The sequence below is a fragment of the Rhinoderma darwinii genome, chromosome 8 (assembly GCF_050947455.1).
Source record: "Rhinoderma darwinii isolate aRhiDar2 chromosome 8, aRhiDar2.hap1, whole genome shotgun sequence".
NCBI classification, from domain to species: domain Eukaryota; kingdom Metazoa; phylum Chordata; class Amphibia; order Anura; family Rhinodermatidae; genus Rhinoderma; species Rhinoderma darwinii.
In genome coordinates, this window is record NC_134694.1 from 110,034,152 (window position 1) to 110,054,925 (window position 20,774).

A 20,774-nucleotide genomic window follows, 5' to 3' on the forward strand; every position below is an offset into this window, starting at 1 on the left:
TTAAAGGCCCTTTTACACTGGGCAATTATCGGGCAGACAAGCGTTCTTAGAACGCTCGTTGACGATAATTGCCCTGTGTACACCACGCAGCGATCAGCAGATGACCGAGCAAACGCTCGATCATCTGCTGATCGTATAGTTTTAAAAAACTGAAATATTATCGTTATCGGCGGCACATCTCCCTGTGTAAACAGAGACGTGCTGCCGACATGATAAAAATGTATGGGGACGAGGGATCGGAGTAACGAGCGATCGTCCCCATACATAGCTCATTGTGACAACGAGACATGGTTGATCGGCGCTCATTTCACCGGCAAAAATTGGCCAGTGTAATAGGGCCTTAATTCTCCCCAGCCTTGAACTTCACATCAAACAGGGACACAAACGACTTTAGGGTTAATGTCCCTATTAATAGATAACTTTCTTCCACAGAGCGAAGAGTTTGACATCTATACGCTGTACTGCATGAACTATCCCAGGTAAACGTTCCCTTTTGTTAACAGTACTATAATATAATATAATATACAGTATATGACATATGAGATTTTTAAGCTGTGAGTCTACGCCTTTTCCCTTCTATCAAATGTCCATACTATGACTCCAGTATTGTACTGTATATCTATAGCAGTGGTGGAGACCGGTTGGAGAGCCACAGGTTGGAAACCACTGATCTATAGACTTATAAGGTACTGATTCTCCTTGTGGAAATCTAGCTGGTAGGGAGTCTTAAGGGCAATTCCCTCTAGGGAAAGTATGCAAAATAGCTCTCTAGAAGGAAACTGTCTTTCTAGTGCCACCTATAAGTGACTACTCTGTCAACGTCTAACACTTTATAGTGATTTGAAATATGACTTGAGTTAATAGCCAAATCAGAGACACCCATCTGCAGACAGCACTGTTTCAGAGTTGTTGCTCCTCATCAGTACAGAGTAGGGATCTGGTTGGTTGCGTGAGATGGCTTTAAAGCAGTTCTTAAAAGGTACTGATTCTCCTTGCATAGATCCAGTTGGTAGGGAGACTTAAAGAGGCTCTGTCACCAGATTTTACAACCCCTATCTGCTATTGCAGCAGATCGGCGCTGCAATGTAGATTACAGTAACGTTTTTATTTTTAAAAAACGAGCATTTTTGGCCAAGTTATGACCATTTTCGTATTTATGCAAATGAGGCTTGCAAAAGTACAACTGGGCGTGTTGAAAAGTAAAAGTACAACTGGGCGTGTATTATGTGCGTACATCGGGGCGTGTTTACTACTTTTACTAGCTGGGCGTTCTGATGAGAAGTATCATCCACTTCTCTTCAGAACGCCCAGCTTCTGGCAGTGCAGATCTGTGACGTCACTCACAGGTCCTGCATCGTGTCGGCACCAGAGGCTACAGTTGATTCTGCAGCAGCATTAGCATTTGCAGGTAAGTAGCTACATCGACTTACCTGCAAACGTCGATGCTGCTGCAGAATCATCTGTAGCCTCTGGTGTCGATGTGTCCTCGCTCGTCTGACACGATGCAGGACCTGTGAGTGACGTCACAGCGTGATCTCTCGAGAACACGCTGTGTCTGCACTGCCAGAAGCTGGGCGTTGTGAAGAGAAGTGGATGATACTTCTATGCACAACGCCCAGCTAGTAAAAGTAGTAAACACGCCCCGATGTACGCACATAATACACGCCCACTTGGACTTTTAAACACGCCCAGTTGTACTTTTGCAAGCCTCATTTGCATAAATACGAAAATGGTCATAACTTGGCCAAAAATGCTCGTTTTTTAAAAATAAAAACGTTACTGTAATCTACATTGAAGCGCCGATCTGCTGCAATAGCAGATAGGGGTTGTAAAATCTGGTGACAGAGCCTCTTTAAAGGGGTTATCCCACCAAAACAACTTGTCATCTATTCACAGTTCTCTTCCTTCTGGAGGAGGGCTGTTTTGCATGCTTTTCCAAGAAGCATTGCCCTTAAGACTCCTTACTAGCTGGATCTCTGAAGGAGAATCAGTACCTTCCAAGAGCTTTTTCAAAGGCATCTCCCTCTACCAACTACAACTCTGTGCTGATGAGGATTAACAACTCTGAAACAGTGCTGTCTACAGATGGGTGTCTCTGGTTTGGCTTTTAAACTAAGTCATGATTCAAGGCTTTATAAAGGGTCGGACAATGACCTACAGGACAGTCACCTTTAGATAGTACTAGAGATACAGTCTTCTTCCTCCTGGAGGACAGCTTTGTGTAATATAGGCTTATAGACACTCATATAATCTTGGTATAAATACTTTATCAATTATTTGCTTTATTACACCATAGCTCTTGGAATCCATGTAGGTAAATAATTAAATGACCTATTTTGTACAATATGTTTGTAAGCAGACGGGACACCCACTATCCAAATACTCTATTGGGGCACATGGTGGGCATAGTGTAGGAGGGGGGGTCTCCTATTGGGCAGACTAGGAGTGAACATAATTTAAATGATCACCCAGTAGCTACCCCCTTGTTAACCTTATCGCTGGGGTGGCATGGATTGCTTTAGAGAAGGAGTTGTGCTGTTGGTGTTAACAGGTCTTTGGATAATTTCCTACAATCTTTTTGTCCAGTAATGGCACATACATAGGTTTAGTAAGTAATCCTGTCCTATTTACCTTTCTCCCTCTTCCAGCTCAGTGTCTGTCCTCCGTGAATGCATGAAAAATGAGGAACTTGTCCAATTCTTCAGAGAACGTCAGGCCCTGCTATCTCACTCACTTCCTCTGGAGACGTATCTATTGAAGCCTGTCCAACGTATCATGAAGTACCACCTCCTTCTACAGGTGAGACACAAGCTCCGTTTGAGCACCCAACATCCTTTTCTGTCACAATAATACTTTATACCCCCAAAATACATTGACTCGGTCTTAAACCCATCTCATGAACCCCTCCTGATGTTCTCCTATTTACCTCTGCCCTATATACTGATGTCTGCTCTTGATTATATTGCAGGAGTTGGCTAAACACTTTGATAAAAATGTTCCTGGGTACGAGGTGATGGAGGAAGCCATTATCACTATGACGGCTGTGGCCTGGTACATCAATGACATGAAGAGGAAGCAGGAACATGCTGTCAGGCTCCAGGTATGCTGCCCCTACAGTCAGGGTGCTCCCTCATTCGAAGCTCTCACTTCACTATCAAAGTAAAGATGAAGCCATAGACGTAAGATAGTTGTTGGCTGATATGCCATTTGGCTCCCCTGATCAGGCATGTTACTTCTGGAGATGGAGATAAGTGACTGCCTAATACTTCTGGTGCCAATAAACATGGGGAACATGGGCTGAAAATCAAGCTGTCCAAATTGATGTCTCACCCAATGTGTCTTGTCTTGGGCTGTCTTCATACACATGGCATTGTAGATGGATCCAGTTGAAATCAGCAGAATCTAGTGTCTCGACTAGCTCTAGGAAGTTGAAGGATTTTACCGCTATGTTACTAAAATACCTCAGATATTGAACATATGAATGCTTCATCTACTTTCCCCCATTGACTCCCATTGTACTAACCTGCAGAATTTGCGGTCACTGTTTTGCCTGTAGGAAATCCAGAGCAAGCTGGTAAATTGGCAGGGTCCAGACTTGAGCGGGTTTGGGGAGCTTATCTTGGAAGGGACATTCCGTGTTCAACGTGTCAAGAAAGAACGAGCTTTCTTCTTGTTTAGCAAAATGCTGCTCATCACCAAGAAGAGGATGGATCTGTTCATATACAAAATACATATCTTTGTAAGTGGACACCCCCTTTAAGTCCTTAGCAATTATATTACAAAAACACTCATATGAATAATGGAATTTTATCATGGCATGTACAACCCTTTATTCATGTCCTCCGCCGTGGGATATAAGTACTGCCTCATCTCTTCTTCTTCTTCCACCAATTCTGTTGCTCTACATTCTCGCTGTTTACATTGTCCTGTTGGAAAAGTATTAGACTGTATTTTCTTTCCCCTTCAGTGCTGCAATCTGACCTTGACTGAGCATCTTAAGGACAACTTGAGCTTCCGAGTATCAGACCTCACTATTCCCAAGCACCAGCAGGTTATCCAGGTAAGACCTTGAGTTGGGAATAGGTGGGATTCTTCTTAACAATGACTAAGGTCCATCTTAAAATATGGACCGAAATGTCTACATATTTCCAATGACGCAATGAAAGATGAAGGGCCAATTTTCTGGAGCAATAGCATTAAAGTGAACGGTTATCAAGTTGACCCACCACCACATTTTCTAACACGTTCATCATGTCAGACCTACAAAAAACTCCATGTAGTAAAGTGGTGAAGATCGTGCATTGTACTTTTTATCTTGAGTGGTATTGGGCCTGTTCACTGACTTGAAGACCCTATTATGCAATGTTTTTAAAATGTGACTGCCCCCTGTTGGTTCTGCATAAAACTGAGTACCCCTTTCTTACGCAGGCCAGGAATCAGGAGGAGAAACGCCTTTGGATTTATCACATGAAGCGACTTATTGTGGAAAACCACCCAGCATCCATTCCTCAAAAGGTAAAATAGTGTTGCCATTGTTTTTAGGTCAGCCACATTAGCGAAGACCTGCCTCTAAAGTACTAGCCAAAATGGAAGAGATAAGGTGGAAGCGTCCTCCTGTACTTTCTGCCAGATTTCCACAAGACTGTTTATTTCAGGACCTTGCAGATAGTGTTGCAGGCTGACAAATACTCTGCCATTTTTTCCCACATAAATTTCTAGGTTTACTGTCCCTTTAAGAGAATGTTTTTGTTTTTTACTTTCTTGATTGCTCAGTTTAGAGACAACATGGCTGCCTACTGACAATAAATAGACTCTTAGTATAACATAACTTTAATGTATAAAATAATTTACTTTGCCTTTAAGTACCTGCAAATTGGGTACGAAGGAACATTATTTTTGAATACATTTTTGTGACTATGAACTTGAATTTTGAATAAATCTTTACAATTATTTTATTTTCTAGGCGAAACAAGTTCTGCTTGAAAACACATTCCAAAGTAAGTTGTTCTGAAGGGTAATGACAGAATTACTACACTCAGTGTCCACATACAACCCTAGAAGCCCCTTGTGATTTTCGATTAGTAATGGCCAAACTGATCTTCTTGGATAGCCCCAAACATGAAGGGTATCATCATATTTCGTCTCTTTTTAAGAATTTTATTGAGAACCTGTAATCTTCTGATTGGACATAGACTCTTTTCCAATGGTCCTAGGTTCCAAGAGAAATTGTGTTATTAGTAATTTTGCATATATTTTCCTTGCCACAGACTGTACGGCTATGCCAATTACTTCTGACAGCCCAAAATCCCCCTGGATGGAGGATTTGTGGACATTTCCCCGTAACCGGAGACAATCTGGTGAGGACCTTTTATTCATAGTTCTATTAAACAATGCGGGGTTATACGTTTTGTACCCAATTGTTCTCCTGCTTCAATTGATCTTAAAGAGGCTCTGTCACCAGATTCTCAAATCCCTATCTCCTATTGCATGTGATCGGCGCTGCAATGTAGAGAACAGTAACGTTTTTTGTTTTTTTTTAAACTCTCATTTTTGGCCAAGTTATGAGCTATTTTATATATATGCAAATGAGCTTTGAAATGGACAACTGGGCGTGTTTTTTTTCGTATGTCCAACTGGGCATGTATTGTGTTTTTAACTGGGCGTGTTTACGTGTATGACGCTGACCAATCAGTGACCAGTCAGCGTCATACACTCCTCTACATTTATTTACACAGCACATAGTGTTCTTACTAGAACGATGTGCAACCACATACACAAGTGTCCTGATAATGAATACACATGAAATCCAGCCTGGACGTCATGTGTATTCAGAATCCTGACACTTCTGAATCTTTTCTGTGAGATTTCCAGCAAGGGAAACGAAATCTCGTTTACCTCGTAATCTCGCAAGATTACGCGTGGCTTGCTGGAATCTCACAGGAAAGATTCAGAAGTGTCAGGATTCTGAATACACATGACGTCCAGGCTGGATTTCATGTGTATTCATTATCAGGACACTTGTGTATGTGGCTGCACATCGTTCTAGTAAGAACACTATGTGCTGTGTAAATGAATGGAGAGGAGTGTTGACGCTGACTGGTCACTGATTGGTCAGCGTCATACACGTAAACACGCCCAGTTAAAAACACAATACACGCCCAGTTGGACATACGAAAAAAAACACGCCCAGTTGTCCATTTCAAAGCTCATTTGCATATATATAAAATAGCTCATAACTTGGCCAAAAATGAACGTTTTTTTTAAAAAAAACACGTTACTGTTATATACATTGCAGCGCCGATCACATGCAATAGGTGATAGGGATTTGAGAATCTGGTGACAGAGCCTCTTTAAATGTAAAAAAAATTCATCAACTTTGCCAATAGTCTCGGCTATTTTATTTTTTTACTGTTTTGTGTATACAGCTCCAATGATGACCTACGTATATCCATGGTTACAGACTACAAACAAACCCTGTGTGTAGTCCTTCAGTCATGTTTTACTCAAGTCTACTGTCTCTCTTCTTGCTAACCTATAGACAGCAGAAGAAGGGACAGAGGGAAGAGAAGATTACATGACTGCAGGACTACATCGTTTGTTTGTAGTCTGTAACCATGGAGACACATATGTCTGTATAGGAGTTGTATACACAAAATAGTCGTAGATTTTTTTTAAACAAGACTATTTGCAAAGTAGTTTCCTTTGTTTTATTTAAGATGATTGAAGCAATAAAAAAATGGTGGCAAAACATACCCTTTCGTTAAAAGAATTACATTGTACAAACAGCTGTTTATGGGATTGTACTTCTCTAAATCACTTGTTTGAAGTTCCTACCATTTTTGTACAAAAATCGGTAAACGTTAGGCCTTTCACATTCTTGCAGATGGCTCGAATGTCAACAACAATCTCTTCATGCTTGAGTGAGAAATAAAACCACACAGGGCTAGGTCAGGTGAATACCAAGGGAGTGTCATCCGAAGAATTCTTATTTCCAGCCAATAATTTCTTAATTTAGAAAGATATGTGTGAAAAAAATTATAATTATCCAGTAAACATGGATCAATTGCCATGCAGCCCGCAGCCCCCCACTGGAATCAAACACTCCATCTAATGATTTCATGTGGTTCTCTGAGATTAGAATAAAGGGTCGACTTTTTCCTAAAAACAGCACCCCTCCAGTCTACTGGTTATGTCAGCTACTGCAACTCACCACCATTACAATGAATGGGGCTAATCGGCAATACCAGACACAGCCCATGCACAAGAGTGACGCTGTTTCTGGGAGAATCTACTTGTCAATCTGTCATATGGTGGACCATTCTTATGAATCCTCCCAAAAGGTAGCTACATGGCATTGGCCATTACGGTTGTACAATTAGGCCAAACCACCTTTTCAGAAATGTGCTATCCAATTTAAAATTTAGTTAGTTAGCAAATGATCGTACGTGCTTGGCCGACAACTTCATATACATGCCACCGAATACAACAAACAGTCAAAAATATCCAACGTGACCAAGCAACATCCTTTTTTGTATGAATCAACAAATTACATTGAGGGCCATATGGACTCATATGTATTGAAATTTCCCTTTCAGAACCACCTCAGTACATGTGCAGCCCGGGAAAGACCAAGAAATCATTCACTCTCCAGAGTCTAAGCTCCAGCTCTCCGCACCGCCGGGGGCGCAGGCTATCTGGTATGATTCATGGGTTATAGGTCACATAATCATCATGGAGGGAAAATTATGTGTCTCAATTGAAATGCAACAAATTCTTAAGATTTTCAAAAATTCTCATATTATATTACTTACCTCCCGCAGAGCCCGCAAAAGAGATCCAAGCAGCATTTGAGCAAAGTGGTGAGTAATTTCCTATATGTTTTTCTATAACCTGTGTAATGACGGGGTAGGGAGACGGACAAGTGAGCCCTAATCTACCCACAACCCAGTCCCTGCCTACTTGCACGGCCCCGTCCTAGGCGACGACGTACAACTGGGCGACGGTCCCTACACTCAATATGTGCACGACAGACAACACAAGACAGGGTACACAGAAGAGAGGGAAGTGGGGCAGTTGCCCACGGCAACACCGTGAGCAACAAGAGTAGTGAACGAGCCGAGTAAAACCAGGAGAGTACGTGGTAACAAAAGCAGAGCAGAAGAATCGAAGTCAATCAAGCCAGGGTCAATATGGAGCAGGTCAATTGTAAGTAGCAGGAACAGCAGAGCCAGGAACCAGAGAGAATCACAGGCAAAGGACAAGCAGCAAATGAAGGTATACATAGACCAAGGGCGGGAGCTAGAACCGTCTGGCCAGGCTGTGATACGTTCTCCCACTCCTCAGCCTACCAGCCTGAGTGGTAGCAGATCGAGTCACTCTAGCTGAGCTAGGCACAGATGCAGACTGACTAACCACGGGCGTCGACACAGAAGCTGTGTCTGGCAAATCCTTTACAACCTGTCATTGAGCTAACTGTGGCATGCTTTTCTTATATGTAGTGTTCACAAATTATTCCTTTAAGAGGTTGTCCAGGATCAGAAAAAGATATCAGGTTTTTTTTTCATCCCCAGAAAGTTTCTGGGAAGAAAAAAGCTGAATATTTCTTACTTTTCCTGGCCAACATCTTTAATTTTATTATCAGTTATAGTATGCCTATCATTTTGTTTTTATCTTATTTTATTAACAGGCCCAAAATTATATGCTGATTAATTTCATAATATATCTTTATAGGGTCGGGAGCTCCATTTTCCTTTTGCAGCGCACCAAATTCCCTACTTCGTTTCAGACACAGATGTAAATGCTAAAATTCTGGGTGCTCTAAGCCACCATTAGTGGGAGCCTGGTGTATACAGGTTTATTATTGAGTGCAACTTGAGCTGTATAAATTCAGCTCCCCCTAGTGGTGGCTTCAGGCAGCCAGAATTTAATAATTTTACTCTATGGCTGTGTAAACGGGATTTGCAGCTCATAGAGCTCTGACCACTAGAAATATCTCTTGTGAAATTAATCATCAGAGAATTCTGGACTAATGTTCACTTACAGTTTCTTTACATTATTATTTAGAATTATAGAACGAGCAGTTCATTCTAAAACTGTTTTATTTATTTGCCCTAGGTTTGGTGCAGATGAAAGTAAGTATGTGTTTAATTCATCACTTAATAATTTATTATAATATATCTATACAGCCAGAGAAATTGTATACAGCGTTTCCTCAATTTACAGTATTAATTCTTTCCGAGGCAACCATTGTAGCTTGAAAATATTGTAACTTGAGATCATGACTCTATGAAAAACTGGTAACTGGTTCCAAAGCCCTAAAAAAGGCAACCCAAAAATAAGCAAAAATTAAGATAAAAGAAATATAAGCAGATAACTAATACTAATAAAGCAAGTAACAGTCAGAAAGAGCTGATGAAAGATGGGGAATCACTTTCTATGTTGAGGACAGGATCGTCTTCAGGGTCCTGCGTACAGTAAAAATAAAATGGAGCCACCCTCACCTGGTGTTTAAAGGAGCAGCTCATCCTGGCAGATGAAGAGAACAGTATATCATGTTATATCTTTTGCTCCATCTGCCAAATATCATCTGTAAAAAAGTTCTCCATAGTATTTGGTGGAGAGCTGCTGCGAGATGACACGTAAACAGGGAAAGTGCTGGGGCAAATTTTTGAACACTGGTTGCAGCAAGTGTACAAGAGGTAAACAGCTCTCTTATGTAATACTTCAAATAACTATATTATTTTACGCTCTCCTTAATACAAAGTTTTTTGATCGAGGTGAACTGGAAGAGCATAATAAATGCTCTCAGATCTTAATATATATATTTTTTAATCACCGGTTCTTAAAACACTGTTGACTGATCTAAAAAAGTTATTTTAAGCATGTAAACTTCACGTAAAAAAAAGAAAGGATTGAATTATCCAGTGTTTTTCTTTCTTCTCTCTAGCATGCAGGCAGCGAGGGAGAACTTTTTCCATCCACTACCTCTCTTCAGTCTTCGGACAGCATATGTACTCTGGAGTCATGTATCTTGGAGGCCACAGGTGAAGGTTGTGAGGAGAATGTTGAGGATTCTGCCTTCTGTTTACCAGAAGACGCGCTGTCCGGTAGTCTTTCCATCACGGATGAGATAATGGAGCTGCTGAATCAGAGAGGACTCCGAGCGGAGCCAATTAACGGAGAGTCCAAGACTTCAGAGATGGAACAGGCAAAGCCTGATGATACGAAGCAGGTAACTCTCTGGAGCCTGAACCAAAACTATCTCCATCCAACATATACACTATTTATTTATCTATCAACTACTATTACCTAGCTATTTCCAACACAAATGCAGAAGAGGATGTCTATAATTTGCGAAGTTAGAGGCAAGTAAGTCCATGAGACAGTAAAGCTGATCAGGCCATAAAAACACATTACTTAAAGCTAAAAATAGTACAATTTACACAGATAAAGGATATTTCTAACCATCTAAATCAGTTGTTATCTCAAGTAAACAAAAATATTATCATTTTTTGTGTGCTAGGATCCTGAAAACTGTGAGCTGCGACAATCCAGATCCACAGAAGACCTTGTTGAGACTGAAAGAACAAGATCCATCTCACTTGGTGAGAGCCCAGAAGTATTTTTTAGTGGTGACCTAGCTTCCTCTGACTCTGTGGATGAGCTAAGAAATTTGGAAGCCAATCAAGATGTCCCTGAGGTTCCTTTCAGTATTGGATCTTCAGATGAAGACTTGCAGAACAAGGAAAATGGGGAATCCTCTGAAGAAAAGAACAAGCTGTTGGAAATGTCCAGGCAAGCAGATGATGAAGCCATTATCTGTAGAACAGATGATGCTAAACATGAGAAGGTTCAGCTATCCGTATTGCCTGGTGAAGATGAGGATGAAACTTCCAAGCTTAAAGAGAAGGTTAAAGAACAGGAAGTTGTTGAACTACAAGATACAGAGAAGATCGTTTCGGAAAAGAAAGAAAAAAACATGAAGGTAAAAAGAGATTCCACTCTGACCCCCGATGATCGGCTGTTAATTGAAAGGATCAAAAATTACTATGAGACTGCGGATGCTGGAGGATCATATCTAAGTAAAGAAGAAAGCATTTCCTATATTCCCACCGGGGTAGTTAAAGACTCTATTTTGAGATTCAATTACATTCTGCAGCAGGAGGTCAAAAAAGATCGAGAAAAGAGTATATGCAAGGCAAATGGATGTGCTTCAGAATCGAAACAAGCAAATTGTCATAGAAAACCTCCACCCCAGGCAGCTGAAATAGCCAAAATCAAAGTGGAAATGAATAAGGATGGGCTGGAGCAGGAGTCAGAGTACAAGTCTTGTGCTGAGATACGGAAGGCCTGGAAGGAAAAAGAGAAGCCAAGCAATGCAGAAATTGGAAGAGTGTTGAAAAGAGGGAAATCAAGGAGAAAAGATGTGGAAGAGCCGGGAAGTGAACTGGTTATTGTTGAAGAATCGGATTTAGAAATCGGAGGTCAGTTGCCCAAAGAAGGGAACTCTCTGAAGAAAGAATTAGTTAAGGAACAACAGAAACATTCTGTGGAAGAAATCACTAAGAAACAGGACTCTCAGATAAAGACACAACCCGAGTGCTTGGCTGGAGACAAAAATAAAGCAACTTTCTGTGCTTCCGGCATTGGACTCTATGAAGATGATGATATGTGTCTAATTGAAAACTCAGAGAAAATAATTAACAAAGTGCAACTACTCGCAAAGATGTACGGTGAAAAGATTGGGAGGATGAAGACTCAGAAGAAGAATGGGGGCAACAAGACACCAGAGGCTCAGAAGAAAGCCTCAGTAAAGACCCTCCCTCAGGTCATGGAGGAAAGCACGGGCAACAGGCAAATGACAGGTAAGAACAATATGACGTACGACGGATACAAATGGCGCTCAAAGACTCTATTGACTTACAATGGGGCCCATTGGGTTTCTATTGTGGTGTTCATAGTTTGGCAGAATGGCATTGCATGCAGCACTATTCCTCCCATGAAATCTAAAGTGATTCGCAATGGTGGTTCTGTAAACACCTGCTTTGAGGATCCATTGTACGGTGGATAGCACCGATGCCCGACGGACCCCATTGACTAATAATCAGGTTCAATCATGGTTTCAGTCATTTTGATGGGAAGAATAGTGATGCATGCAGGGCTGTTCTTCCTGTCAAATCTGATAGAGTTTGCAACTGAGGCTCCAAATGGAGTCTACAATACAAATGAACAGAAAAAGCCACACTTTATATGCAGGGATGAATCTAAATCTCAAAAAGTACAAAAAATAGGTGTTGATTTGACCTGGTAGGTTCTCTATCCTGTGCCCATTGATTGGCAATGACATTTCTAAGATCCACTAAGAGAAGAGACAAGGGAAATGAGCAAATCGTCAAACATAATTTTAAATTCTACAATAATAATTTTTTGAATTAGCGCCTACACATTCTCAAATGAATTTTGGTCTTTCATTTATATGGTCAACTTCATATTAATCATTTTGTTTATTTCTTGCTTGTAGAGCCCCAACTCTATGGGCATCTGATGGTTCATGAAACTTTACTTCATATTAATTGTGTTCAAGAAAATGGTCTCATCCTTCCTGCAACTCGTGAGAGCTCTTTGGATCTTCTAAAAAAGGAGTACTTAATGTCTCAGTACCCTACAAAGGAACAAGTCACATTACCGAAGCCACCTGAGATAGATGAAGTGGCTTTACTTCCACAGGAAAGAGCTCCTACAGAAATAAAGGATTGTCAAAACCATTCATTTGATATGCTTAAAGAAGAACTACAGATTAATTATGACTCTGCTCCTCAACCAACACCAATATCCAATGATGCCAGATCAGACAACTTCTGTGTATCTAAATCATGCTTAATTGAAGATCAGGAACCTCCTGTAACCTGCGATGGTTGTGAGGAAAGGGAGGTTGGTGTTTTAGAGATCAATGTATCTGATAAAGTCAACTACTTGGTGGGATCAAATACACTTTATGTTGAACCAACAGCAGTCATTTCAGAAATCCATGAGTTAGAAGAAAAACAAATGGAATTAATGACATCCGAGGAATCCAAGGATGACTTAAATTCTCAGTACACTACAAATAAAGAAGGAGAAACTTCTGGTGAAGGTCCAGAAACTATGATTATCATAGATATGAGGGAAGATGTTGATGGACCACATGAAACCACAGTCAATAATGATGACCATCAAGCAGCTCTACAAATTACTAATTCATGTGTAACTGCCCAACCCTGTAATATTACAGAAATAAACACCCCGGCTCCTGTAAACACTCAAGACAATGATGACCATTCAAGTTCTGACTTTACCTTTGCTCCATCATACAATACACCTGCAAGTAACATCTCCGAATCACAGAAAGTCCAGAAAGCCAGGGGAGTCTCCCCAGCAGTTATGGATGTGATGCAGCGTCTACAGCTTGACTCCTCACTTTCTAGTCCATCCTCCAAAGCTATAAACAGCTCAAAGAAACTAAACATGGCGACTCGTTCATCGTCCTTCAAGGGAAACACTTCGACTGCCAAAGAATTTCAAGGCATAATCAAGCCAAAGTCACAAATTAAAAAGCAGCAGGCAGTTGTGGCAACCGCTGGCCTTTTATCTCCTTCCATTTTGCGGAGGACATTGTCTAGAGCCATAGCAGTGTCCAAAAATAACCTAGAGTCTCAGCAGGCTCTTCCAAGAAGAAGCCCCATGACAAAATCTAAAAGTTCAGACAGTGACACACATTCTTCAGCCATAAGGTCCCAACCCCCTGTTCTTGGCCCATCACCATACAGAAATTCACTTTATTCAGGACTTTTACTAAGTGATCCAAAACCCAGAGCCCTTAAGAATACAATTTTGTCGGAGAACCGAAAAGATGTTGAGGCAAATCAACTGCATTCCAAAATGGCACAAACTATTTCAACAAATGAAGGTTCACACAAGCCCTTATCTTCTGCCAACAAAAAGGGAATAAGTAGAGACAAATCCGTTTGTCTTTCTCCAGGTTCAGAAGTCCTTATTGCAATCCCTTGTCCTCCATCCATTAGACAAACGCCATCATCCACAGTTTCTGAACCAAACTCACGGGTTCAGTCCCCTCTGACATTACGCTCTAGAATGTTTTCTCCTCCCCCAAATCAAAATCCTGTATGTCCAAAGTCTCCTCGTGTCCCTTCCTTCTCTAACACAAGATCATGTTCATTTACTCCACTTTCCTTTAGTAATCTAGAGCGGTCATCTTCATCCTCTGCAAATTCTACTCCAACATGCACAAGTCCCCCACCTTGTCCTTGGTCTCCTGGATTCCCTGTTCATTCCAGAAGATCCTGTGGAAGTAATGTATACAGCACTGGAGACCATCCTATTAGCCCAAGTGCGCTGCATTCACCACTTGGGTCCTCAAATGAAGAAAATCAATTTTGGTGTTCAAGCAGATCCCCCCCATGTTTGGCTTCTGATTCAGATTTCCATACCAGTGGAATCAGTACTCATGAGTTAACCAACATCCATTGGCCTGATGTCCGTGAACTACGCACAAAGTATGTGCCCTTCAAAACACAGAAGTCTACAAACTTAGAGAAGAAGTATGATTTGAGGTCTCCATCCTCATTCAGGCAATGCAAGTCTATGGATGAAGGACCAAACCTTTTCTCCAACCCTACAAGTTTCCTGAATATAGCAGATCCACATTCCCCAACGGTAGAGTCTAGAGAAATCATTGAGCATTATGAAAGTACAGAGAAGTTGGACTCTTCTGACACGAAAGAAAAGGCCACCTTAAAGGCAAGTTATTCCACCACTGTAAACATACAAATTGGTGGTAGTGGCAGAATTGCATCTTTTAGTAATGCTCAGGTCAGTCTGACGCATCCTCTGCTGCAAGCTCCAGAGACACTTTCTTCAAGGAAGATAAACATTAATGGAAGCACCTTAGAGCATAAAACTGTGAATTACAGGAAAAAATGAGGAGGGTAGGGGGCTTCAGGATATGAAACATGTCCACTAGAATACCCACAAAGAACAATGATACACACCAAAGATAAGACACAATAATATACCAGTCTGCACTTTCTTTCTATGTAGAACATTGTTATCATGTGCCAATATGGCGGACCACGGGACGGTCGGTCAGCAGGACTTAATAGTAGGTGGTTGATTGAAATTGCACTTAACAATGAACTTTTTGCTGCAAAGATCCGTCTTTGTATTGCCAAACGTAAACCAAAGAAAATATACTTGTTGATCCTTTGTACACACTCTTCATCGCCCCAACCAAGATATGGACATGAGACAATATTTCATGAGAGTCATTATATTGCATTGTATTCCGTCTCATCATACAGAACATAAGAGGGATAATCTTACTGGATATATACTGTAGAAAACATTGACTATAGACCTAAAAATGTACCCTATAGAAAACTGAAACATTCATAATTGGAAAATGTTCCTTGGTTGTGATCCATGTGAATGTTCTCACTTCCCTGGATCAGTGTTGGACTGTGATTCATTGGGTCCACCAAAAGAAAAGATTTTGAGGGTAAATTAACCCAAAGCCGGCTTCAAATGGGTTTGTTTGCTGGACTTTAGAGGTCCTGTTGTTCAATGTCAGAGCCTGAGCCAACTAGAAGAACCACTGGTGGTCCGGTCTGACACTGATCTAGATATTTTAATTCTGTAACATTACTTGTGCATCGATCCCAGTTTACACCATAACAACCAGGGTTTACATAAAGGGCATCACAGATATTTTTTTTTTAATTAACAGCTACAGCCTATAACAACAGTACATGAGGTGATTTAAAGGGGTTGTCCATAACTGGACAACTGATGACCTATCCACAGGATAGGTCATCAGTATATGATCGTGGGGGTCCGACACCCAGACCCTGCACCTATCAGCTGTTCTGGATGCCTCCGGGCACCGGACGTCCATGGCGGAAGCAGATAGCTCTGGTCATGGATTAGTGGCTGAGCTGCAGCTCTGCTCCTATTCAAGTGAATAGACGCAGAGCTGCAGTTCTGCAGCACGGCCACTATGCAGTGTCAGCTTCCAGCTCCGTACACTGTGCAATAACATCCAGTGCCCGCAGGCAGCTGGAGCAGCTGATCGGTGCAGGGTCCAGGTGTTGGACCCGCACCGATCATATACTAATGACCTAGCCTGTGGAAAGGTCAACCTCTGTGGATAGGTCAAACCCTTTAAGTCTTCTTCTCGAGCAAACATTTACTAGCTAGTAGAAGGTCTATTAACTCATGATGCTAGTCTTAAAGCAAGCCCATGGCAATCTCTGTCAGTCTAGTAGAATGGAGTGGTGGTTACTATAGGGGGCTCCTGGTTGAGGACTCTCATCTATTACCCACTGCAGAGAGTGACTACACAGAGCATCTTTCACTCTGGAGGACCCGGCACTTCTGCATTACACAGAGAGCCCACTGATTTCAATAAGAACTGTGCAATGCTTCATTTTCCCTGCGGTGGCGCTGCAGGAGAATTGAACACTTGCTGCCAAGTTCCCCCACAGATTACAGCTGATCAGCTTATAGATGGATGAGCCTTCTAACAAAAAGGGTTTGTACAAAGTGGAAAACCCCTTTAAGGTTGTTTTTTTTGTGAGGTGAAGAAAAGTAGGTTGTAAGTTTAGAGAAATGTAGAGACTGTGAGATTAATGTATGTGAGCTGTACTGTGATATGGCTTCAGAATGTGATTATTTAATGTCCCCCTGTTCATTTTAAGGTGGCCATACAGTAGATATTCAGATGTCTCCCCAAGAACTGCTGAGACATTTTCCCATCATTACCTTTTCTTATCAGGATGCGCTACACAATGGATCCATCGTATGCACCATAGCTCCTATAATAACCCTTGTGTGAACAGTCTAAGGTGTAGTTCACACTTTGCAGGTTTGATTCAGTTTTTTAATGCATTCTTCAAAATTTTGCACAGGAAAAATATAGTATTACATTGCACCCATTTAAATTAATACTACGACGTCCATATGCCCTAATAGTGGAACCTGAGGAGCAGCATGTGTTACAGTTCTGGGCTGCATTCATAATTCTACAGGCTTCAGAGCTGACATCTCCCAGCATTCCGAGCTAAAACTAACCCTAACTCCCTCTCTATTATAGGAGGCCGTGACTCAAAATCAGTACAAGATACGTAATGTCTCTCCTGCATGTACCTGTATAAATGGTTTGTCTAACCACAGACAACTCCTTTCATATGGTAGCCGCTGCTGGTCCGGCTCACCGACACCTCTGGTAAACAGCTGATTTTGCCAGGGGTTACTGTGGCCAGTCAGATGAATGGCTATCCATGTAATGCAAAGCACCTCTTCATTCTTATTCAGGGGAGGACCAGTGCAGGGGCCCCTGTCTATGATGTCCATATGCCCTAATAGGGCAGATGGACCGAGGTCGTCTTCATGACACAAGCCCTTATAGCGAGTATAACAAGTGTTGTGTTGACACTAAAGGCCACTCATGTTTTATGTGTGTCCAGTCATCACTGACGGAGGGCACTAAATATTCATCCACTATTCACGCTTTGCTCCAGCGTAAGCTTCAGGTAGAGATAGATATTACTTTTACTTGAAACATAAGATGACAGCTATTATACCGAGGTGATACATGATACTGCATCTATACTTAATGGTACTGACTGTATATTCTGTATCACCATCTGATGTATGTTGAAAGACATGATGAGTTTAAATACATGAACCCAAGACTATTTAAAGAGGTTGTAAAGCATACAAACTGCAATGCATTGTAATTTTTAATTTCACCAGTATTTCGCTTGATAGCCAGTGTACAATCCTGTGGCCAAACACTGAAAAAAGCAGCTCTGTCTGCCTCTCCCAGAGCAGGAAATCCCAGCACGATCTGGAGCACCAATCAGCAACAGAGTTACATGCAGCCAATCAACACAGCATAGTCCCTGTATATTTGGGGAAACCCCCACATGCTCCTTAATATCTTACACATACTGGACAAGTAATTACTGCCCAGAAGAGAACGCTGTATTTTGATTGACAGGGGGAGGAGCTTACAATGATCTCTTATAAGAAAGCTGTATTTACAGTGCAAAATATTGATTGTCATTTTGATGCCCGGCTGACTGCCGACTACATCACAGCATTATTCTTTACTGTTTACAACCCCTCTAATGTGATTTTATGACTAATCTACAGGGGGATATAGCGGTTCATTTACCAAAGGTTCATATTTACTATGCTCTTTAGCAAGTTAAAAAGTGTTAAAAAATTATAACATTTTTGATGTAGAAATGTCATGCCAAATACAGCAAAAATTACTAATACAAAATTTTCTTTAAAATCTTCCATGTCTACTCTATCAAACTACACTGTGGCCGATTTCAGGTGGCCATAATATGGCCGTATTTTAACGCCTTTATTACCAACGTAAGATCGGGACCCCATAGTGTTTTACTGAACTGAATTTAGATCACCATAAGGACAGGGTTTTATGGTGATCTAAGTTCGATTCTGTAGAACCTAGTGGGGTCTAGGTGTTGGGCTGTAATACGTATGCTAAAACGCGGCTGTATTAGGCTGGGTTCACACAACCTATTTTCAGACGTAAACGAGGCGTATTATGCCTCGTTTTACGTCTGAAAATAGGGCTACAATACGTCGGCAAACATCTGCCCATTCATTTGAATGGGTTTGCCGACGTATTGTGCAAACGACCTGTAATTTACGCGTCGTCGTTTGACAGCTGTCAAACAACGACGCATAAATGGACTGCCTCGGCAAAGAAGTGCAGGGCACTTCTTTGCCACGTAATTTGAGCTGTTCTTCATTGAACTCAATGAAGCACAGCTCAAGATTTACGAGCGTCACAGACGCCTCGTAAATTACGAGGAGCATTTACGTGTGAAACGGGGCAGCTGTTAACAGTCTGTCTTTTCACACGTAAATGCCTCTCATCGTGTGAACATACCCTTATTGTAATGTGAAACCAGCATAAGCATCGTCCACGAGTCATGGTAAGATTATGGGGTTACCTTGACTGTGCTGTGACTTCCATTATTACCTTTTACCGTTGCAGAAGATTGGACATAAAGCAATGTCGTCACAGTCGTAGTAATCCTGACATTTTACAGCAACTCGTATGCAAGTGTTTCTCTCTGTTGTATACAGGTATAAAATTAGCAACAAACATCAAATGTATTTTATTTGAAAAAATTAAACTGCACATAAAAGGCCGCATACCTATGGTTTAGGATTAATATGCTTAGCACTTTCAACTCTTTGCCATGTAAATCTTCTTCCCCTGTGTTGCATAAAAAAACTAATCATTATCTCAAAACAAAAAAAACTGTACAAAAAGACGAGTTTCGCAGGAAATATGCAAGAACAATATACACAAACAGACGCCTTAAAGGCTAGGATTAAAAAAACATGGATGCTTTCCTCATAAAACAGTGCCACTCCTATCCACAGGTTGTGTGTGGAATTACAGCTCAGTCCCATTCACTCCAATGGAGCTTAACTACAATACCGGACACAACCCATAATCAGGTGTGGCGCTGTTTATGGAAGAAAGTAGCCATGTTTTTCTTATCATATACACCCCTTTAAGTAGAGGACTGGCACTATTCCGGAATAATACAGCAATATCAGACAATTACACTATGACATGATACAATGCAATAGTACAAACCTCAAGGCTTAGGAACCGTGTGTGAAGGTGCTCATCCACACCAGTATGAGTAATGTTACCACAACTGGGATAATGGGGTGCATGCAAGGTTGTCAGACCAACACTGACCGCATAGATTTTGTTTTTGTGACCGCTAAGCTTCTGTCTTAAAAGTCAGAGTCTGTTATGGAGTGTCCCTTTAAGTAACACAAGACCAAATCAATCAATCTGCAATAACCAAATGTGGATTGTAGTTTGGAGACAGAACGTTATATGCTTACGATAAGTCCTTGCCCTATAGACTACAATACAATAGGGTTATGTTGAGGGACACATGGCATTGTACAATAGAATATTTTTGGACCAATTCTGCTCCAATTCCAAATGGTACGTAGCAATAGGTTGTTGTGACGTCACATATTCTTGACATCCATTGTGATATTGGACTCCACTGTTAGGGTGTACTAAGGACTGAACCCCATGGTATGTATACGGGGTGGTGTAATATAAACTCACCTATGTAAATAATTATGAGCAGTTATTAATCCTAATTACCTGTGGCTCATTTTATAAAACTGTACATTACATTTCTGTAATCATTTTGTATTGTCAATAAAAGCTCTTACCATTACTAGACTTGCTCGGTGTTATATTGTTTAATTGCCCTCCTTAGACATCAGCCCAAGAGTGGACGGACCTCGTATAGATCTCAATATTAAAGCAGCCCCTTTAACAGGGTTGTAAAAGAGGACAGGCCCTGTCCATATGTCCTAGTAGGGCATATGGGGGTCATAGAGGTGGATCCCTCGCTTGGGACCTACCTCTATGTGCTGGATTGGACCCGGCACATTTATGCAATGGTCGCCATGTAATGATACATTTCCACCAGCATACTTGTATCCACAGGATAGGGGATACATGTGTGATACTGGGGGTCTGACCACTGGGACCCCCAGTGATGAGGAGAACGGAGGACCGAAAGTCCCCCGAAGTGCTCCATGAGACCAGCGCTCCATTAATTTCTAAGGAGCTGCTGGAGGTTCCATAAGTCCCATAGAAATGAACGGAGCGCTGACCAAGCATGCGCACC

General features: G+C 41.4%; 1 protein-coding gene across 1 annotated transcript in view; it reads left to right on the forward strand.

Annotated features, from left to right (window-relative positions):
• The window catches only part of PLEKHG2 (pleckstrin homology and RhoGEF domain containing G2), a 67,527-nt gene extending 47,212 nt beyond the window's left edge, over positions 1–20,315 (forward strand). The window contains exons 7-20 of the mRNA XM_075836669.1: positions 433–479; positions 2,649–2,799; positions 2,969–3,100; positions 3,557–3,739; positions 3,968–4,060; positions 4,429–4,515; positions 4,964–4,997; positions 5,268–5,357; positions 7,596–7,697; positions 7,821–7,859; positions 9,115–9,131; positions 9,947–10,231; positions 10,523–11,864; positions 12,521–20,315. Coding sequence (XP_075692784.1) covers positions 433–479; positions 2,649–2,799; positions 2,969–3,100; positions 3,557–3,739; positions 3,968–4,060; positions 4,429–4,515; positions 4,964–4,997; positions 5,268–5,357; positions 7,596–7,697; positions 7,821–7,859; positions 9,115–9,131; positions 9,947–10,231; positions 10,523–11,864; positions 12,521–14,979 — 5,061 coding nt within the window. The 3' untranslated portion in view covers positions 14,980–20,315. The remainder of the gene's footprint in view (positions 1–432; positions 480–2,648; positions 2,800–2,968; positions 3,101–3,556; positions 3,740–3,967; positions 4,061–4,428; positions 4,516–4,963; positions 4,998–5,267; positions 5,358–7,595; positions 7,698–7,820; positions 7,860–9,114; positions 9,132–9,946; positions 10,232–10,522; positions 11,865–12,520) is intronic.
• The last annotated feature ends 459 nt before the right edge of the window (positions 20,316–20,774 follow it).